Source organism: Cygnus atratus, chromosome 1 (genome assembly GCF_013377495.2).
Source record: "Cygnus atratus isolate AKBS03 ecotype Queensland, Australia chromosome 1, CAtr_DNAZoo_HiC_assembly, whole genome shotgun sequence".
In the NCBI taxonomy this organism is placed as follows: Eukaryota; Metazoa; Chordata; class Aves; order Anseriformes; family Anatidae; genus Cygnus; species Cygnus atratus.
In genome coordinates this window covers 104,887,361-104,908,173 of record NC_066362.1, presented here as the reverse complement: position 1 = coordinate 104,908,173, position 20,813 = coordinate 104,887,361, and the positions used below count along the sequence as shown (strand labels likewise).

General features: G+C 35.8%; 1 protein-coding gene across 2 annotated transcripts in view; it reads right to left on the bottom strand.

Annotated features, from left to right (window-relative positions):
• Positions 1–1,268: 1,268 nt before the first annotated feature.
• Positions 1,269–20,813, bottom strand: part of CXADR (CXADR Ig-like cell adhesion molecule) — a 33,247-nt gene continuing 13,702 nt past the window's right edge. The window contains exons 2-8 of one of the 2 annotated variants that reach the window (XM_035545752.1): positions 19,487–19,656; positions 18,101–18,305; positions 17,569–17,724; positions 15,416–15,538; positions 14,950–15,088; positions 14,442–14,628; positions 1,269–1,871 (exon numbers count right to left, since the gene is read on the bottom strand). In XM_035545752.1, the coding sequence (XP_035401645.1) occupies positions 1,830–1,871; positions 14,442–14,628; positions 14,950–15,088; positions 15,416–15,538; positions 17,569–17,724; positions 18,101–18,305; positions 19,487–19,656 (1,022 nt within the window). In that variant the 3' untranslated portion in view covers positions 1,269–1,829. Of the gene's footprint in view, positions 1,872–11,268; positions 14,629–14,949; positions 15,089–15,415; positions 15,539–17,568; positions 17,725–18,100; positions 18,306–19,486; positions 19,657–20,813 lie in introns of those variants that run through there. The other variant, XM_035545751.2, reaches the window with a different exon arrangement.

The following is a 20,813-nucleotide window of genomic DNA, read 5'->3' as shown; positions in this document are numbered from 1 at the left end:
GACACTATAAGCTTGCACAGTAATTCCTGCATTTCTCCCCTCTCCTAAAACACTAGCAGTTAATCACTTAAGATGATGGGGTGTGTGGGGAGGTGGGGGTGGGAGGGAATATCTATTCATCTTAGTTGGAGCAAACTCTAGTGAAAAAAGTTTTATTTATATATTACTGTCTTATGTGACAGTCTTATGGAACCAAACAGGCTGGAACCAAACTGGCAATTGGTTCTTCTTGACCACGCAACTTTCCCAGTGGAATTTTACCATGATTAATTACTTGCCAGATTTGCTCACAGACAAGTTTAGGCAGCACAGAGTCAAAGAGAGGATGAGTAATGTAACGTTTTGGCATAAAAATAGGTGTTTCTTAAAGGCAAAGTATCTTTTCTGCAATTATAATATTGAAATTAAATAAAATTTGAAATTACTTCCAAAAAAAATGGCTACTTAAGCAACTGTGACATTTAGAAACTCCTCTTTCCTTTTTTTTTTTTTTTTTAACTATTTTCTTAATTTATTTTCTTTCTATGTGCAGTGACAAAAATGATTGTATGGATTTTTTGGTCAAAAGCATCTCAGTTTGAGTTTATAATAGAATTAGCTGTGTTCCTTTCAAAAACAAAAACAGAAGCAAAAATAATTGAGTAAGTAGTATACTTTTCAGCATTATAAGCACCAGTATCACCAATAAAGTTTATGGTTGCCTTCAGAGTACAGCATAGCAGATATCACTGGATTAAGTTTTAAATTAGTAACTACATATTATAATAGTAAAACAAAAACAAACAAAAAAGCACAGTATGTGCACATACACTCTGCATTTCTCAAGAGCAGAGAAAGATGTAGTGTCCTTAAGTTGCTCTGATTTATGGGGACTGTGACAATAACCAAATAACTGTTTTCAAAACTGCCTGAATATCAGTGGGGTACTAGGCTCCCACCAGTTTCATCTTAGCCACAACTTTAAAATAAAACAAAGAAGAAAGTGAATTATTAAAACCTCTGATCCACAGGATCAGTCTACTGTGATTTCATTCTTACATGGTTAGGTAGATCAATGTTTTTATTATGAACTCAAAGTTTTAATCAGTACTCAAAATCTCATGTCACAGACTACAAAAGACCATGTACCTAGCTTGGTTTAAAGAGTGCACTCTTCTTTCCTCCAGTTTTTTTGCAGGGTAAAAGTTGAGGAACAGAAAGAACGAGACTGTGTACAAACATGAATTACCACAACATCTGCATTAACAGATTATGCTGAAGCGTGCATTAACTGTAGCATTCAAATACATTTTATTGTTAGAAAACATATACAATCTTAAAATACAGTACATTTCAAACACAGGTTGCAAGTCCTCATTACAGTAATACTGTAGTAGCACTACAGTATTGAATAGGTGATATACTTCCTATCATATCAGCTGAACAGAAAGCTAGGAAAAAAAAAAACTACTCTATTTAAGATTAAAATCTCTTTCAATGCCCCACTGCTTAAGGCTGTATTTCTACCACCTGAGTTGATTTTGTTAACTTGATGAATTTTTGAATCTACGTGATGGTGGGGCAACGGGGAGTGATTGTGCGTTCTTTTTAAAATACAAAACTAGAAAGAAAAATGCTGGTAGTCACTTTGTAAACTTTGCATTAAAATATATATAAAAGAAAATTTGGTACTTACAAAACCAAATACAGCCCACTTTACAATCTTGAATCTAAAGTGAGATTAAGTTAAAAACAAAAAACAAACAACAAAAAAAAACAGTACTTCATTATGAACTTCAGTTTCACTGTACTTGAAATTCATGCAAAAAATGATGCCTGTTTCTTCATGTTTATACCACTGTTACGTCACCAATCTTGTGTGCGATGCCATACTATAAAAAAAAAGAATATCATTAATCTATATTAAAGAGGGGCCAGACACTTCAACATACAGTAATTAAATGTATGATTCAGATAATCATCCAAATGTTGGTCATCCCGATTAGAGTTCATACCAGTGTCTTACATAAAACCAGTGCAGCAGTGTAGCAAGCTAACTTGATTTATTAGTTAATTTTAACAGAAATTATTTGATATTTCGCCTAAAACATGCTTTAACTCCCACTCAAGTCAATGCAGTTGGCTGCAGCTAACAAAATTGCTCTCCATGCCATCCAGTAAGTACTGTGATTTTAACTTCGTCATAAGTTTTCTAGTATCTTCACCTAGGTTATTGAAAATTCTCATGGATTTCCCAGTATACACCCACTACAGTCAACTTGTAAAGTTTCTGTGAAAGTTTGCTTAGATGGCAGTTTTCTGTTTCATACCAGTAACTGAATTACCAAAGAACCACACATTTTTGCTTAGTGCTATAAACACTCAAACAGGCTTTTCAAACTACCCAATGACTCACCCATACTTAATAAAACATAATTAAAAATTTCTTTGTTCTAGTTGCTGTTCTTTACTAGCTCTGTATTCTTTGACCTAATATTCTAGATTGATATTCTAAGAAAAATGATAACTAAGCATTTTTGCTACCACTCTGTGCTGCAAAGCTATTTTTTCTACATTGCTAGTACTCAAACTTTGCTGACAGTCACCAATATTCATTTTCAAAACTTGATACTCTAACACAAAACAAATCTTAATTAACAATCCACAAATGTGTATGTATATAGTGCATTTACTGGAAAAATCCCACTTTCTTACTCCATTTCAGCCTATTAAAGGCTTCTGTATCGCTGTCCCAGTACTGACAGATATTTAAAACATGCCTCAACTCCATGACAATTCATCTGTAAGACCATTAATTGAAAAACTGACTCAGGTTATCTCTGTAACAACTCACATTCTTCGCAAGCTGTCACATTTCAATTAGAATTACACTTTGAATAAATCTTTCACCTGCACATGATAGTGAAAATAATTGAGCACCTTCACAAATCTTGCTTGGAAGCATAATTCAAAGCAGTGCCAAGTACTACTTGGCCAAGTACTACTTGGCACTAAATCACCATATTTACTGATCTGTTCAACAACCTTATTCTGTTTACAGTTTATACAGTCTGTTTTCAAAAGTTATTCTTTTAAGGGATAACAACATGCAATAGTCACAAAGTTAATTTTAATTATCATTTATCTACTATTCTCTCAATTTGCAAAGGTTTTAGCAACTTTTTTTTTTGTTTGTTTGTCTCTCCTGGAACTTATTTTCCACCCTAACTTAACGCATCTATGCTCAACTCTAGTACCACAGGAACAAGAACACTGCCATCAGCCTGAAATTGTATTTGATAGAATTAATTGATACTCTGTAAGAGGCATATTAATTAGAATTGTACACTGAGGCAAGAAGTGTCCTTTCAATCTGTATTCCTGTCTTTGCACTACAGTTAACATAGCACTCCTATTTCTGACATTTTTCATCAACAGCTCTCAAATATATCCAGTTAATAATTAGTAAACATAAGTCTTCTAAAAAAGATTATCCTGCTCCCCCCACAGTTCATCTTATCTCATTCTATTGCAAAAGCCTGAAGAAATAGATCTTACGTGCCAAAAAGTTTATAAATCTAGCTATTCTGAAGGATAAAACAGGCACATAAGTAGGGGCTTACTCAAGGAGGGCTCTCCATTAAGCCCGTCCTGTTGACACCTTTTCACAAATGAGTTTAGAGACAATTAACATAGCCTGCTTATGAAAAACAGTCTGCTGTGTGGTGCACAGAGACCAGACTGGAACAGGATGATAGCTTTTGATCACCCAGTCACTGTCACCAGACAGTGATCACCAGATCACTGTCCTGATACTTTCAGTCTTTGTTTTCTTCTCCTTCTCATTTAAGTAAATCTCTCTCTCTCAAAAAAAAAAAAAAAGAAAAGTCTGGCAAGTGAACCCTAGCATGAAGCTAGAGGTTATTCATGCAGTTGTGATAAAGGAACACCATCTACAAATATCTATCTACCCACTGCTGTTGTAACTTATAAACAAAATGTGGTAACTCTTTTGGATCTCATAGGACAAATATTGATTAATTAGAAACTGCTGTCTGCCCAGGTACCTGGGATCACAGCTTTATGTTTAACCTGAGTAAACAGGTGACCGTGTAAGATACTACGTATATTTAGTTTACAGTACCTAATACCTAAAACGGTACAAAACAAGTGAAACTGGTTAGGAACAGAAACTATGATAGAAAAGAACAATAAAAAATTATGATCATCCACAAAAGCTTGTTCAATAGCAACATACAGAAAAGGGAAAAGCTGCCTAAAATCCATCCTGCTCCAATGGTGAAATAAATCCAGCAATCAGAAATAGACAGGTAGCAATAGAAAGAAAGTGGAAGGTCAGCCATCGGTGCAAGTGGGGAGCTGTAGGTAAAGCAAAGATGTATAGAAAGGCAAACCCAAGAAGTAATTCATTGCTGACAGGGCTAATGATGACAAGGAGCTCTACTTCCCTCTTTATGTACCTCAGCCTGGCAGTGTAAGCATACATGGCTAGATTACTACAACATCAATAACAATAAAGAGAAGTACTCAATATATCTTAACTCTGTATTTTCAAAATAGATAGGATGAACTACCTTATTTTGAGAATACCTTTCATTACACCTGTGAGCAGCAGAGGAAAAGGGTGGGAAGGGAGCGTCAAGTGACCCAGATGACTAACAAGGGACACTGGTCTACGTGACTACTCTCTCCTAAATGCAGTTCAGGGGAAGGAGAGAGAGGCATGCTTCCTGTGAAGGTGATCAAGCAGGCATCTAACCTGGGTTCTGTGACAATGCATCTGGAAGAAAAGTGTTCCCCTTGCACTGGCAATGGGTCTGGGGGGATCCTTCACCCCGAAGAAGTTGCCTAATGAGATCTGACCTACGATTCTTTTCACTACATCCTGAAATACCCAAGTAGTGCCAGAAGTACTGGAAGAGCAATTATTGTTAGGACAGAATTAACAAAGAGCAAATGGTAGGGGGCGGACAACTACAGATGGTCTGACCAAGGTAACTACCTTTAAGTGCTGGTCATTTGAAGGTTTAATTCGACAGTTCAAATTGAAAGCAAACATTAGATGGGTAGCTGATAACCACTAAAAAGACTGGTCAAGGATAGCTTTAAAAAAATGAGGTGGTGAGATGGAAAGTCTAGCTCTAAAGTCCCAGTAACTCAACAGAATTGTCTCCATTTTAACAAACGTGGAAACTGAGGAATACGGAGATGCTGTCAGTATTCAAAAAAGAAAAAATAATGATCACGTGGCTAAATCATGACATAGCCAGGACCTCAACCCTAACCCTCTACTTCATTAAACAGACTTCCTTGCCTTGGAAATCTTTTGTTATTACTGCAGGTGAGAGCATTTCTGTTGGCCATGTCAAGCACCAAGCATGTCCTAAGGTTCCTTGCATTTTCAGCACTTTCACCCCGTGTACAAACCATACAGCCAGCAGCAAGTTAGCTAGTTAATATGGTTGGCACAGACACAGGATGTTGTTAGGATAAAATTCACATGTGTAATGTAATGACCCAATTTCCACCGTCAGTTGGATACCCCTTTTAGAGTGCTGATTAAAATCCTAGCTTGCCCAGGTATAACTGGGGGCAGGGAAATTATGCTAATTCGGGCAAAATAGGACTGTTGAGCATAAAGGCTCTAAAGCTCCTTTCAGCTCTTTCATCTAGGAATAAAGTGTCTTAGCAGGTTGTTGGAAACTCCTGCCTGCCCACCCATATCACACGCTATTAACAAAAAAAATCATATTAGTATATCTTATTTAAATAATACAACTAAAATACTTGAAGTAGAAATGTAACAACAATTTTAAGATGTAATTAATGTTTAGAACTTCAATCTCTTTCAATTACACAAGGCTATCATGATCAGAACTGTACTTTTTTTTTTTTCCCAAAAATCACAGTTTTCACTATCTTGCCCCTGAGAAAAGCCTACAGATGCAATTAAAATGTCTGAGATCCTCTCCCTCCCCAAGGACCTCTGCAAATGAAGAAATATTGTTGGTGACCTTAACTGCAGTCTCATGAAAACAGATATTTCAATGACTAACCCATACTAGTCAATCAGGTTTCAGTTACGCCTTTTTTTTTTTTTTTTTTTTTTTTTAAGAAAAGGATGTAGAAGTTTTTACTTCTAGCGTAGCAACAGGGTAACATAAGAGTAGTATTTTAAGCCAAAACTGTCAAAAGCTATATTCATACCTCAGCTGTACATTTTTTTAATGACATCTGTACAATTTACAGCTTTATGCCAGAGCTTATGCAGAGAAATAAAGTGTCTGCAAATAATTGATGCAGATTAGAATAACAATTTTCTTACCTAAATTATTCTCCTGAATAAACAAGAAGAAAATAATTTTCTGTTATTTAAGAGTCACTTTGCTTTCTGTTGAGAAACATTTCTTAGTAAGCTACAGTCAACCATCAGTAGAACAGTGGCCTTTAGCCAGTCAGAAAAGGATTAAAGTTGCCTACAGGTCAGCCACAAGAGGGCAATCGGTATTGTCAAACAGAGAATTTACTACTTCATTTCAATTCAGACCACTCCATTTATCCACAAATTTTTTTTTTTTTTTCTTGAGTAGGCTAGAGTCAGCATAGGAGACGACAACCTTTTTCAAGTTGTGTTTTAAACACCGTGAATTTTCCATCTTAAGTAATAATAACAAGGTAATTAAATTAAATAGCTTATGCAAAGTTACTTGAACCAACATTCAAGTCTAACGCAAGAGAAAGACATTGCAATTCCTAAGCAATTTCACATTATAGAATACAAGGACGAAATTAGGGCAACAACAAATAGTCAATTTGAAGCTGTTGGTACCCAAGAAGTCAGTGTACTAAAAGGACAGAAGGAATGGGGAAGGAGATATTAAATAAAGCAACTTCAAGCTTTATTTTATATTTTACAGCTCTTACAGCTTAGACGAACTGTTTCTGCTCTTGACAGTTATAGGATTGGAAGTGACATAAAAGGACATTCTATTTATTGGGATAAAAAGTACAGTGCTAGCAGCCACAACATAAGCTTTTTGACAAGTTCCACAAACCACCAGCTGTGCCCCAGAGCTGTCATCTTGTTCAGAAGTCACAAGTAATTCAGTAGTTTTGTCTTATCACCAGCTGTCTTTATTTCTGGTCTAAGGATATCAGTTTCCCTCCCACCTGAGCTATTCTACTAGTAAATGGAAATCTTAAGTAAATATTTTATCTTAATCTCCTATCGTTAAGTATGGCACAGCTCAAGTGTTTTCACTTCAGAAAACAGTTTCTTAGAAACACCGTCCATTCACAGGACTAGCAAGATGCTGCAAGTTGATGCTGCTGCCAGTTGCTGACAGAGACCTTGAATGCTGAGAATGGAAGCTCTGCTACACGTTTTTAACTTTGGTGAAATCTGACTAATTCTGACTGCTGTTTTACAATTAAGATATTAGCAAACAATATGAAATAAGGAGATTCAGATTCCTGTATGGGAATCTCACTTATAGATCATGGAGCAGGCTAAATAATCATTAGCTATGGAAAAATGTTACTTTACTTGTAACTGCCCGCAAAAAGACAGATGTTTCTCCCCAATTCACTACGAACGTAAGTGGCAAAACTGACACAATTGGAAGCTAGTATACTAACAGTACTAGATGAAGTTACTTTCATAGCTCTTTATCATCTGATACAGTGTTCCTTGATACCACATTCTGAATTCTGACACCAAGTTCTGCTACGTAACCCAAACGATCACTGCATCCCTAGGGATGTTTGGTGAGCACCAAGAAACCTGGGCTCTCATTGCTTGCACCACGTGGGCTGTGCAGGAGACTTTTGTCTACCGCAGCTCCTACCATTTCTCACTGCTTTTTTATACAGTATTACTAGTAACAATATAACCAGAGACATCAGGTGCAGAAATTATTCATGGTAGGAAGAGTACCTGACACTGCATTTTTAAGCAGTGAAAATATACTGACTGCTTAAACAAATCAAATACAAAAAGGTGCCGCAGATTGTCTGAAAACCACCAAATCAGACATTGCCGGAAACCAGAGCAGCAAAAGGGTTCAAGAGGTTGGACAGTTCATTTCTGTTTCCAGAAATCATATCCGTTCTACAAAATTCCCAATATGCTGATCAGACTTGCTACTTTCCATTTCCCATTTTGTAAGTTGGAAAAGTACTCCTGGAAAGAAGTCCCATGCCCTTCAGCTACTTCACTCAACTTTTACCCTGCCTGCCACTTACAGAACCGAGGCTTCCAGCCCTGAGAAGTGGGACAACTGTCATTGCATCACACAGCTCTCTGAGCTTCCCAGTGGGCATACTGCCCCAAGAGGTTTTACCCTGAAGAAAAAATTAGATTACTGAAGGTAAAATGATGTGCTTTCAGATGTTAACGTCTATTCTAATATTGCTGTTTTAAAATTGTTACGTAATCAAGTTGTGTAACCGACCTACTCAAATTCTTTATAAAGATACCCGTCTCATTCCTACCATCTAGTAATCCTAACATCATACAAGGTTAGTAAAAGTTGCAAAGCCTTTGTTTCTGAATATTATGGTAGATTATGGTAGAAGTGTCCTTCATCTAGTCAATACAAGCTTGATAAATAATTCAATGAATATGCTGATCCGCTAGTGAGAGAAACTAACTAGTAGCTGCTGCCACTGAATTAACTTTGCTATTCAAAGCACCCTGGCCAGTACTAGGCAGCTGAAAACTTCTGACTTTTACACTCCAACATAGGAACATGGCACTAACACTGCCTTAGAACAACATAAAAATAAATTCTTTAAACGATCCCTGTTTTCAGAACATTTTTTTTCCTCTCAGGGTAATCATCTACAGTTATCCCTCAAGTGAAAGGTAATTTTAAAATATGGTAAGACTTGGAAAGGTAGGCAACACTCATAGCTTGTTTCATTCAACTCTTACTCCTTGATCAGCTATTTTCTGTACAAAAGGTTTTGTTTTGTGGATTTTACAGACAAGAAAGCAAAGCTAAGTAGCTGGCATTAGGTGTTTTCTGTAACACAGTCTAATAATTTATTAACTATCAGCATAATTATAGAGTCTCTCCACCTGAGAAAAATTTGAAATAGTAAGCTCAAAGTACCCAGGATGTCTAAGAAATTCAGCAAAGAAACAGCAAGACAGACCTTTTAAGAAACTTTATCCAAGGTGTTGTCTAATACATATGTGAGGACAAGAAATGTTTTGTAGAACTCCATGATGAGCATCCTCTCTTCTTTTATGACACTACCAGCAAAGTGCTAGTTGCTTTGCTGGAATTCCCACATTCATCAGTTCCTCTGATTCACAATCACCTGTCTCTAAATAGAAGCAGCACAAGAGCTGCAGCATGAAAGTTCTATTTGAGAAAAAACTGCTAAATTAGGAAAGGACAGAAGTCTTGAAATTAACATTATGAAGGTGCAGAAAGATTTCTTAGGAGTTCTATAAAGTAACAACAATATGAGCTTTTATTTTTTTTAGGTATCCTTTTGTATTTAAGCACAAATCTTAATCTGAAATATAAAAAAAATTAAAGGTTTTCTGCTAGTACACTTAACTTCATATGCTTCTGTACACACATTAAGAAGATTTTAAATATACACAAAGAAATGACATGTCATGGCACAAGTATGCATTATCATATGAAGATATGCATTCATTAAGAATGAATGTAAGCAATTTTGTCTTCTAATGGTATTATGGTGTTAACATACAAAACATGCCACTAATGCAAACCCATGCCAGGCCTTGTTTCCTGAAAATAAATGTAAGCACCCAAGACAACACTGAAGAACTTGCATTTGTCTTTGAGAAAGTTACAAAGAGAGAAAAGCAATTGGTTTGCAAGGCCAAGGGGTGGGAGGTGTCCCAGGTCATCTTTACTTGAATAAAAAAAAAAAAAGCAAGTTGGTTGACATAAAAACAAGTATTTTGTCAAAATGCTTTAAATATAAGCCTACTTGTTTGAATCTTAAAGAATTTAAAAAAACAAGAATTTATCAGATTCAGGAATACTTGGTTCTGCACAAAATAAAACCAGGACAAAAATTAAATTCCTTCCCAGCTTTTTTCAGAATTCCTGTTGAGGCTGCCCAGATGTTTAAATTCATCACTACATCTGTGTTATCTACAGTTAGAATTTCCATATTAAGTGTATGTTCTAAGATATCTATAAAAAGTTTTACTTCCTTTTACTTAGATATCGGGGGGGGGCAAGAAATTATTATTTCCAGTGTGGTATACACATCCATATTTATTAGTTCGCTTCCAGTTACAGAAAGAGTAAAGTTGAAGCCATAGTAAGTGCTGCTTTAAAATAAAGACAGACTACTGTTTTCTCCAACAGTTTTATTTCAAAAAGTACACGAGTCTGTCATGGAACTACAGCATTTTAAAATTTCAGATTTGTTTTTACAGATTCACAAACAATACTTGTATTTTATGATACCATTCCCCCAAATATGTGAATATAAAACTTCATACTGGAATTCATATCGATATTCAAGTTCATGCTTTGTGCATGAGAAGCATAACATAAGATTTTGGATTCCAGGAAATATTATTGCTCCAATTTCATTTGAGCTGTGCCTCAGTGCTAGAGGACCAACACCCAAAGGGCCTTATAAAGCACCTATCAAGTGTATAAAACAAGGTTTAAGTGATACAAATAGAATTGTGTCTTTAGACTGCCACAGAGATCTAAAGTGATCCAGAACATACACAGTCAAGAACAAAACCAAAAAGCTATCATGGAAAACAGCAATATACAATACACATTATTACAGAGAAAGCTTGTAATTAAAAAGTCTTGTACTATCAAGCAGGAAGCATACACCTAACGTGAATGTGACTATCACGGTTGATAAAGATGTATGCACTGTACATTTGCTTCAAAAGTCATTTTACCTCTCCAACAAGGCATTTCTGTGCACTACATAATTCAAAAGTATTCATTTTCAGGTAAGGAAGGTTCACACAAATATCTTTAAATATCCATTTCAGAAGTTTATGAAAAGGCTTGTAATGTATGGACAAGTGTTACATAACCTCTACAGTATTACAAGTCTAATACTTTATTCACACCATACTATAATTCAGGGGTTTCTTCTATATATAGTAGTCCTCAACAGGCAAGTTTACAGTCATGACATTAACTAGTAATTTCTCCAGTTCATTTAGAGTATTTACATAATGCTATCACCACCCACCCACCCCCATTCTTTTTTCTTTTCTTTTTTCTTTTTTTAAATAAAATGAGACGTTAAGAATGCCACCTTCTAACAGGTATATCAGCTGCCACTACTTCCTAGAAAAGTTCTGTTAGCAGGTTTATTTGTAACATTTGACACCTCATGTGCTTACTCAATTCACGTCCTACACAACTAAAAATCATTGCTAAGTATAGTAGCTGCTTTTCAGAATCATAATCCAGTGTAAGTTACGAATCTAGTGACTAAAGAAATAATTTATAATAGTGGTATTAAGTTTATATTGTAGTGTTTTATTCATTCAAAAAGGCATGATGATAGCAACTTGAGGCAAAGTTTACCCCAAGTCAGAGATTCTTTATTTCAGATAAGGACTATGTCAGATTCCATTCCTTTTATTTTCCATGCAATTACATAAATAGACAGACACTGTCAAGGCTGCTAAGCCTAACAGCGAGGCTCTGAGGGCATATCATGCTGTCTTTCCATTCTGTCCATTTATTGTTTTGTGCAATCTGACAAAGCATTAAGTATGTGTAAACTCTGCTCTGCATGCTTGAGTGAGAAATTTGAGCGTCCTAGGGCTTACCTGATGGAAAGCACAGGGTCTCAAGACAGGAAAAAAAAAAGCAGAAGCAAACAAAAACCACACCTCATCTCAAATTATGTTCACAGAGGGCTACGAATCAAATTCAGTAGGTTTGTTGCCTGTTTGCTTAGGTGTCTAGCTATCTCTCAGTCTGTGATTCAGTTCTAGTTTTGCACTCAGCTTGTTTTTATGATCCAAATAACCATACCCTTTTAATTAAGGAAGGCCTTAGTTGCAAGGTAAACAACCAGTTTATGATCAAAATATCTTTAAAGTCTCTTCTGTCACAGTAATTGGATGCAAAATGTCATCTCATCTATTGTTCTTCATAAGCTTGAGTTTGGCACAGTTACTAAACCTATTATTTACCACACAAGTGAGAGTCAATCATCCATCTCATTAGTACAACTGAAGAGTTTTTCAGGAATATAAACACATTATAACTACCAATTGAAGGAGTAACCCACAATTTGAAATACAGAACAATACAGAGAGTCACTGAAATCACATCCAAAAATAGGCATGAAGAGGTATAAATAGTACATAAGAATCAAAAAAATCAGATCACAGTGTCGTGTTTTAAAAACTGTACCATCATCTAAGCACCTGTCCGAACAGTAAATTCAGGCACCAGAAATTTCATTAAAAACTGAAGATACAATCAAGCAAAGTTTATTGAAAAGGCACACATGAAAGATAAAAAAATCTGATCTCTAACAGTATCAGTTTACAATCTAAAAAAGTCCAAAATATGTAAAATTTTAGAGTCTAGAATACTTAGTAGCCATTCAAGTATCTAAATTCGGTATAAAGGGTATGTTATCTATGTTAACAGTGCCAACCAAAAATGGTGCACATAACTACAAGATAGGGGAAACATTTACTAGTAAGCCAAATAATTTATCACAGATGTAAGCAGCTACAAGAAAGCTGACACTAAGCCTAGAAGTTCGGAGAAATCTTTTATCTCACTGTTGCTACATACAAACAATACTAACATCTTTCAACAGGCTCTTTCAGATATTTTCTCCATCAACCTCTGTGCCACATACTATACTCATTTAGAGTTTTCCAGAATAATTAGTAGCCTAACATCTATAGCTAGAGTAAGCTAAAGGGACTCCCACACACACACACCGAAGCACAAGGCGAGAAGGAGATAAGAAAATAGGAAGGAAGGAAAAAAAGATTCAAACTGCACTTAACTTTAAATCTAGCTTCCACAGATATGTAGTTTCAGTAATCAGAAACTATTCAAAGTCCTTAAGCAGGTGTGAAACTAAGATAAGGAATTGTTCTATTCCTCCTGTAATGCTTTAAGATAGCAAAACTGGGAAGGCTTTCTTTTTTTTTTTATAGACGCTTGAAACATGTTCATATCAGCAATTCTGGATAACTATTTTCTCCTAAATTCTGTCCACATGAAATTTTTGGTGGTGAAAATCTAAATGTCCATTAATAAGAACATTTAGGGCCATTAAACAGGCAAGGAGAAGTAAGCTTTAAATTCCTTGCAAATTCATGTAAAAATGTATCATCATCTTAAGGCTAACTACCACTTAACATGAATGTGGAGAAGATTTTTCTGAAGAACTGTGAGAGCAAGAGAACAGATATCAAATACCAGTTAATTAACAGCTTTATTAAAGCCCAATGAAACTTCTAGGTAATTGGTTTATTAGAAGTAAGAACACTGCCTTAGAACCTAAGCAGGATTTGGAAAATACAAGCTACAATTAACTTAAGACCTGTAGAGATACATATTCATTCTTACTGTGACAATATAACAGTTGAGCTACAGATTTTAAAGCTTAGATACCACTACTAACAACTTGATAGGATGTCTTACATCAGATAACTTAATATTAAGTTATCTGACATGACTAAAACTAGTTATTGCAGTAAAATTCGAATTTCAAAGCGCTCACAAGGTCTCCTATCACATTTCCAGCCACTGAGATTTTAAACTCAAGATAGATTCAATTATATTAACTGAACCAATCAGATAACTGGCAGCCCCTGAAATAAAAGCTCAAGAAGCACTCCAAATAAACATTACGAAGTTAAAGAGCTGCATAAATACTCAGAGTCTGAACAGAATTCAAAGCCATCCTCGGTATTTCAGCCCCACTGCAACTTCAGACAGTGGCCAAATTAAAATACTTCTATTACTCCAAAATTGAGGATGAAATTTCAAGAACTCTGAGGAACTTCATGGTCTACATACGAAATGGTTTTGTTACTTTTCAATTGTGTATTACTGTTTCATATTCAGAGCTGCACATTAACAGACAGTGTCTCTTCAGGAACCTACCAGAGGTCCAAACACCTTCAGTGTCTGGTATTTATGAACTCCCGTGCTTTCAGCAAATAGTTCAACTGTTATACACTAATAAGTTTTAAATTTAAAATGAGAATTGGTGGCTTTTCAAACTAACTTTGTTTTCTTCAAGGAAAATTGCATGCTGTTGTTTAAATGAAGGATGGAACACCGTAGTTCTCTAATACTTATAATGAACTATTAAAAAACAGGATTTAAATTAATATTCTATACTATGGATCCATCTTTGCTTTGTGCTGGAATCATCACTGGGACAGCTCCCATTCTACTTAAATTAGGTGCAGCTACCTTTGAAGATGGAAAGGTTTGGTTTTGACCAGAAGTACGTTCAAAGTCTTCACTTGGGACTTGACTATATGGAGTTTTGGTATATCCTTCCATATTTGAGGGAGACATTGAGCCCAGAGAAGAACGATTGCTGCCTATGTAGCTGCGGGCTGTTGAACTGCGACTTTTTGGAGGCGGAACATCTTCTCTGGAATACAAGAAAAATTCAGTTGCAGAACAAGAATTCAGTCAATGTTACTATGCAGGAGCTTACATGAGTTTTCCATTTGTTTCTTCCTATTCTAACACAGCAGCCTTTTTAAACTGAAATAATGAAGCATTTGTTGCCTTTAAGATCCTAACTGAAATTACAAACATGACATATTTACAACAAGTTCTCAGACAAACTGTTAGTGTTTTAATAAACAAATTAAAACAGACATCTCAACCACTAAGTATCTTACTCACAGAAAGACATTTAAAAGTTAATTTTCAAATAATACTACTCAGAAATTAGGTATGTCATTACCTAATATCATGATGTACTTCTTTCTCATACTTCTTCTCTCTGTGTTTTTTACAGCAACAGAAGACGAGAAAAGCCAGTAAGGAGAGACCCAGCAGAGTTCCTACAATAGCTCCAGCAATTATACCAGCTGTATTTATAGCTAGAATAGATAAATTACAATATTTTTCAGTGTTAAATTTATATGACCATTTTCTTTTCTCTCAACATTAAAAACAGTATGTTTCCACATGATCCAGGTTAACAGCATATCACTAAATCAGATATGCTTCAATCCATGATTTAGAATGACAACAGAGTTGCAGATTCCTGCATAAAAAAGGCAGTATTTGGAGGGAAGTACAGACTTAAAGCTGCAACCATCAGTTGCATAACAGTTTATTTGTTGTTTTAAACCTTTTTAGGAATTTAGAGAAACAAGGTTATTCAGTTACACAAAACACAGTATGACTATACAGTCAACACTTACGAGGGGTGACATTCAGCTCAATAGAACATTCATCTTCGCCAACTCGGTTTGAAGCAACACAACTGTATACACCAGAATACTCTTGAGACGCATTTTTCAAGAGAAGTTCGCCCGTATTTCTATCTACAAGGAACAGAAAGCAAGTGTTTACTATTTACCAAAGTTTAGTTTCCTATTCAGTGCTACAGAATTATTATTCCCGCACATACATGAAATCTTAAAAATACCATGTAAAAAAAATCCAAAACTCTACTTGTGCCACAGAACACTATTATTTCAAAAATACTTATTCCACAAAATTTGACTTTAATACTAAGCCTGCAGATTGCTCTGTCAATGGAAAGAAACAGATGCTTAAAACGGCCAATTCTCTCACCTTAATGTAGAATACTAAAATATAAGAGATTAACTGCATCACAGAGGTACCCTCTTCTCTTCTGTGTTGAAACCAATTCTGCACAACCAGCTCAGATGTCTGCAGAACTCATGTTCATCATGAAAGACAAATCTGACCTAAACCTTGCACTCCAATGGGCAACTAGTTAAGTCTAGCTATGCTGATAGAGTGAAAGCAGGAAGAACATTTCCCTTAAGGCTTCCAAAGCTATTAACAGCTACCTTTGCAAGATTTTTAAATTGCTAATAGATTTGCGACCAGCACTTAAACCCTAAAGCTGCCAAGAGATTACCTCATGGTAACAAAGAATCACACATATACTTAGCTCTTCCAGCTGAAGTTAGGCAGCATAGAGGTCCTTGAGAGCACGTTCAATGCTCCCAAACCTACAATCACAAACCCCAAACAACTGTTGTTTTCATTATATTAAATGCCACTTTTGCATACTTCCTAAATAATTCTTGTCCAGCACTATCAATTGATTTTTTTATTTTTTTATTTTTTTCTCCAAAACATAAGACAAATTTGGGATGCATAAGAAGGAATAACAACAGAACAACAGAAACTTAAGGCCTTGAGTGGTAAAGAGAGAGACATTATTGACTAACTTCATTGTCAAAAGAAATAGGACATAAACAGCGCTACCAGGATGCAAAAGTTCAAAAAGAACAACACAATGCTTAAAAAATAACTGTATATGAAGAGCCATCTGACCCTTAAGATATACAGATACTAAGAGACTACAGAAGTTCTAAGTAGACTGGAGAAGTTCCTGTAAGTCAGAGGTTGTTCTAATCAACTAAACTGGAACCACATCTCCCTCTGGAAATTCCTGAACCATAAATTAAGGGAGGATAAAGAGACCGCTATGAGGAAGAACCACGCAAGTTCCTGTTCCCTCTTCCCTGGACATCCACTTTTTAGACACATGGTATCATGATACCCTTTTACCTATATGCCATGCACACTCCACATTAAAATACTTCTCTTTGTAAGCAGATTCTTAAACTGCTCCAACTGCAAGGTGAACATACCTTCCCCCAAGGATTAAAATTTTTCTAACTACAAAGACCAACAAGAATTGGTACTGAGAACTATAATTCTAATAAATATTCCAGAATAACTTTCACATAGTCAAAACTCACAAATTACTAATAAACTGGCTTTACTAATAAACTTTCACAATGAAGCTTTCACAAGAAAATCAACACCACCACAGTAATTCTGAATTCAGTCAAAATTTGTAACATTGAATTCTTTCCTGGATGTCAGCTAATGTAAGAGGGAAAACCTTCTCCTTTACGCGTAGGAACTTTCCCCCTAAAGACACATAACCTCTTAAGCAAGAAGTTCTATCACTTGATCAGAAATTGAGAACTTCTGTGCAATCTCTAATGAAAATCAAGTTTTTATTTCCACTTTCCCAAATGCAGCTGTAATCACTGGTCTAGACTATTCTGACTCTTGCCTGCTGCCCATCTGAGCAGAAAGCAGCCAAGAATCAGAAAGCAAGAGAAGTCAAAACATTCATGCAGGGGTGAACATGGTTCTGCAGTTTAATGGTAAGAATTTTTCTCAACTTCAAACAGCTAATTTAAATGTCAGTTTTATTATCCAGTGAAAGGACAGAAGTGACACTTCTATAGACTGCTCTATACTAAAACTATGCATGAGATGCTAACAAGTCAAAATATGTCAAAAATATGAATACAATCTTTATTATTTATAATTCTGAAAAATTAAAGTTTGACAGTACTCAGCGTGGACGTGGCAGGAAGTTCTTGTGTGCCAGATACTCTTCTCCAGTCATAAGACAAAAGTGGAGATCCTTCTTGTGACGCACATTTCAACGTAACGTCCTTTCCAATCTCCTGTGATCCTTCAATGGAACATTTAGTTCTTGCTGGCTTTACTAATAAATAAAGTATTATTGAATTAATAAGTCACAATCAAAAATGCTAGTTATGTTCTAGTAGGTCAGACCGTTTTGCTAAAGAAAGTTAGTGAAACAAAGCCTTCGCAAGTATGGAGAGGTTTTATATGAAATACAAGCCAGATTTAAATTTTTTTAAAGTGCATGTTATTTTGAATATTACTCCCTTTGCGCCCCCCCCCCCCCCCCCCAAAAAAAAAAACAGAACAATGTCTGTGCCCACCCTGAAGTCTCAATAAGGGATGATAGATTCAGGATGCCTTTGCCCTATGTAGGTTTTCATTTTATATATCAAATATAAGATGGCATAAACACAAAAATGTCACTGCAAATTCAAGAAAAAAAAGTTGCTTACCAAGTACAGTCAACTGTATTTTTTGGCTTTGAACTCCAGGAGCTTTCTTCACTTTGCACTGGTATGTGCCGGTATCTGCTGACTTTAAATTCAGGATATCCAACGAACCATCACCAGATCTGGGATCAGAACTGGTAAACTGCATTCGCCCAGTCATAGCAGCATAATAATGATTATAAATTCTGTCTACAGCATACATAATTATCTATAAAAGAATAAATATGATTCAGAAATCTACTTGGCATGTAAGCACTTGAAAAAAGTATTATCTTCAGATTCCTAACAGTGTCTTTCTACTGTTTAAAATAACCATGACAGATGATCACAAAGATGATCAGAAGGCTGGAGCACCTCTCCCATCAAGAAAGGCTGAGAGAGGTGGGGATGTTCAGCCTAGAGAAGAGAAAGCTGCTGGGAGAATCACAGAATCATAAAAGGTTGGAAAAGACCTCCAAGATCATCTGCTCCAACCATCCTCCTACCACCAAAACCACTAAACTATGTCCCTAAGAAAGAGAGAGAGAGGAGACCTCATTGCGGCCTTTCAATACTTAAAGGATGGAGAAGGACTCTTTACTCAGGATAGGACAAGGAGGAATGGTATTACACCAAAAGATTAGATTTAGATTAGACATTAGGAAGAAATTCTTTAACGTAAGGGTAGTGAGGCACTGGAAGAGGTTGCCCAGAGAAGTTGTGGATGCCCCATCCCTGGAGGTGTTCAAGGCCGACTGGATGGGTCCTTGGACAACCTGATCTAGTGGGTGACATCCTTTCCTATGCGGCTGGGGGGGGGGGGGGGGGCGGGAAATTAGATGATCTTGATGGTCCCTTCCAACTCAAGCCATTCTATGATTCTACAAGTAGTACCTCCACTTTCAAAGTAACACCTCATACAATGGTCTAATGAACACTCCAACTCAACACCTGCCCAAGTAACGAGATGTCAGCACTGATTTATGGCTTAAAGAAAACTGTTTAAAATTGCTCAGATCTTCATTCTGTAAAATCTCTATTAAAAAGTCATCTTACCGATAAGGCTTCAGAAGAAATGACAGCCTTAATAACTAACAAAGAGTTAATACATAATACAAAATTCTCAAATTTTCCAACCAGGAAAATAATACACATACACGAGCAGAGTTTTCCGTACTCTGAAGCATTTTTAAAGTTCTTTAGTTATTAGATTAAGTACAAAATATCATGACATTCTCATTATTCCAAAACTTCCACTACATTTCATATGACTGGTGTTTCAAAGTTATTTAAAACCACAAGCATCCCACCTTGAAAATTTTAACAAAGTCAAAAAAGTCACTACCAAAGTTCATATACTGATTTACTTTAATAATTTAATTAGAACCGTGCAGAAAAGTCTCTACTTACTATTTGTTCCTTCTTTTGATTATCTGCTGGTATCAAGACCCACTCAATATCTAGTGGGCCTTCATCCTCTTCTGAGAGTACAAAAGTACATGGCAACGTAACTTTTTCTCCTTGAGCTTTTTCAAACATTGATTGGTCAGCTGAAGTTATACTCAGGCTTCTCGTTAGACCTATAAAAAAATATTTTTATGTTTTAAAAATCACTTCACAGTTCCACAGCAAATGTTCTCTTAGACATTACTATATTCTTTCCAGAACAGAATGCCTAAAACCAGTCTCTGTACAACCAAAATGCCTAGATAACCAGACAGCTAAAATCTTAGAAACTTATCTCGACACAATGAAAGCCCAACTTTTTTGAAGTTCCTACGTTCATTTAAGAAAAAAAAAAAATTATACCAATTCCTTTAGCAAATCCATCATATACTGTTTCTTCCTGTATAGAAATCAACTTTAAAAATCATGTCAAATTATCATTAAAAATCATTTCAAACTTTTATTGCTGCTTAAGAAATTCTGTGCAGTATGTTACTGAACACAATGCAAAGTCGGGTAGTCTTAGTTTGGAATCATATCCCATAGGCAATTGCATCTTTGTTTGAAAGGTCTTTTTGTGCAATTTGAGTCCCATTTGAAGCTAAATAAATGAAAAGGCTGCTGCTGAAAATTTTCAAGTTATTGAAAACAGAAAATATAGAGTATTTCCAATAACGCATTTGGAATGAATTAAAAAAAGTCACCTAATCAAAAGCTAGTCACTCATTGATAAAATGAGAGCATGAAACGGTGACAAAGCCAACCAGGACTGTGTGTTAGATCAAGACAAGTTACTTTGTGATGAGTTATAAGGACTGGACAAATGAATTCCTTTCAAAAACCTCAGGGAGTTTTCAGATTTGTTGGTCCTTTCTACTTGACTTACTTCTCAAAAAAGGCTGTGTAATCTTTATCTGTATGGGTGACTAAAGAAAACATGTTTCTGAATAGAATTTCCCCACTTCAACCCTGTAAAATAATCTATATAGTGACCCAAACAGACTTGCTGAAAGGCCTGAAGCAAGATTCCCTTTATTTTATAACAAGTATAGGCTTCCCTCCTTAAGTGTATAGGAACATACATCACAATCAGGAAGTAGAACTCTCCATTGACTTGTTATGGAACTAGGTTTCGCATTTTTACATCCACTGTTTTGTCCACCTTGCTGGCTATCATGTTCAGGTTTTTGGAGTCATTTTTGTACGTTGAGGCTGCTGTCCATCGTGGCTATGAAGTAGTCACTTGGATGTTACCACTACAGTGACAGATAAAAGGCCACAAGAACCTTGT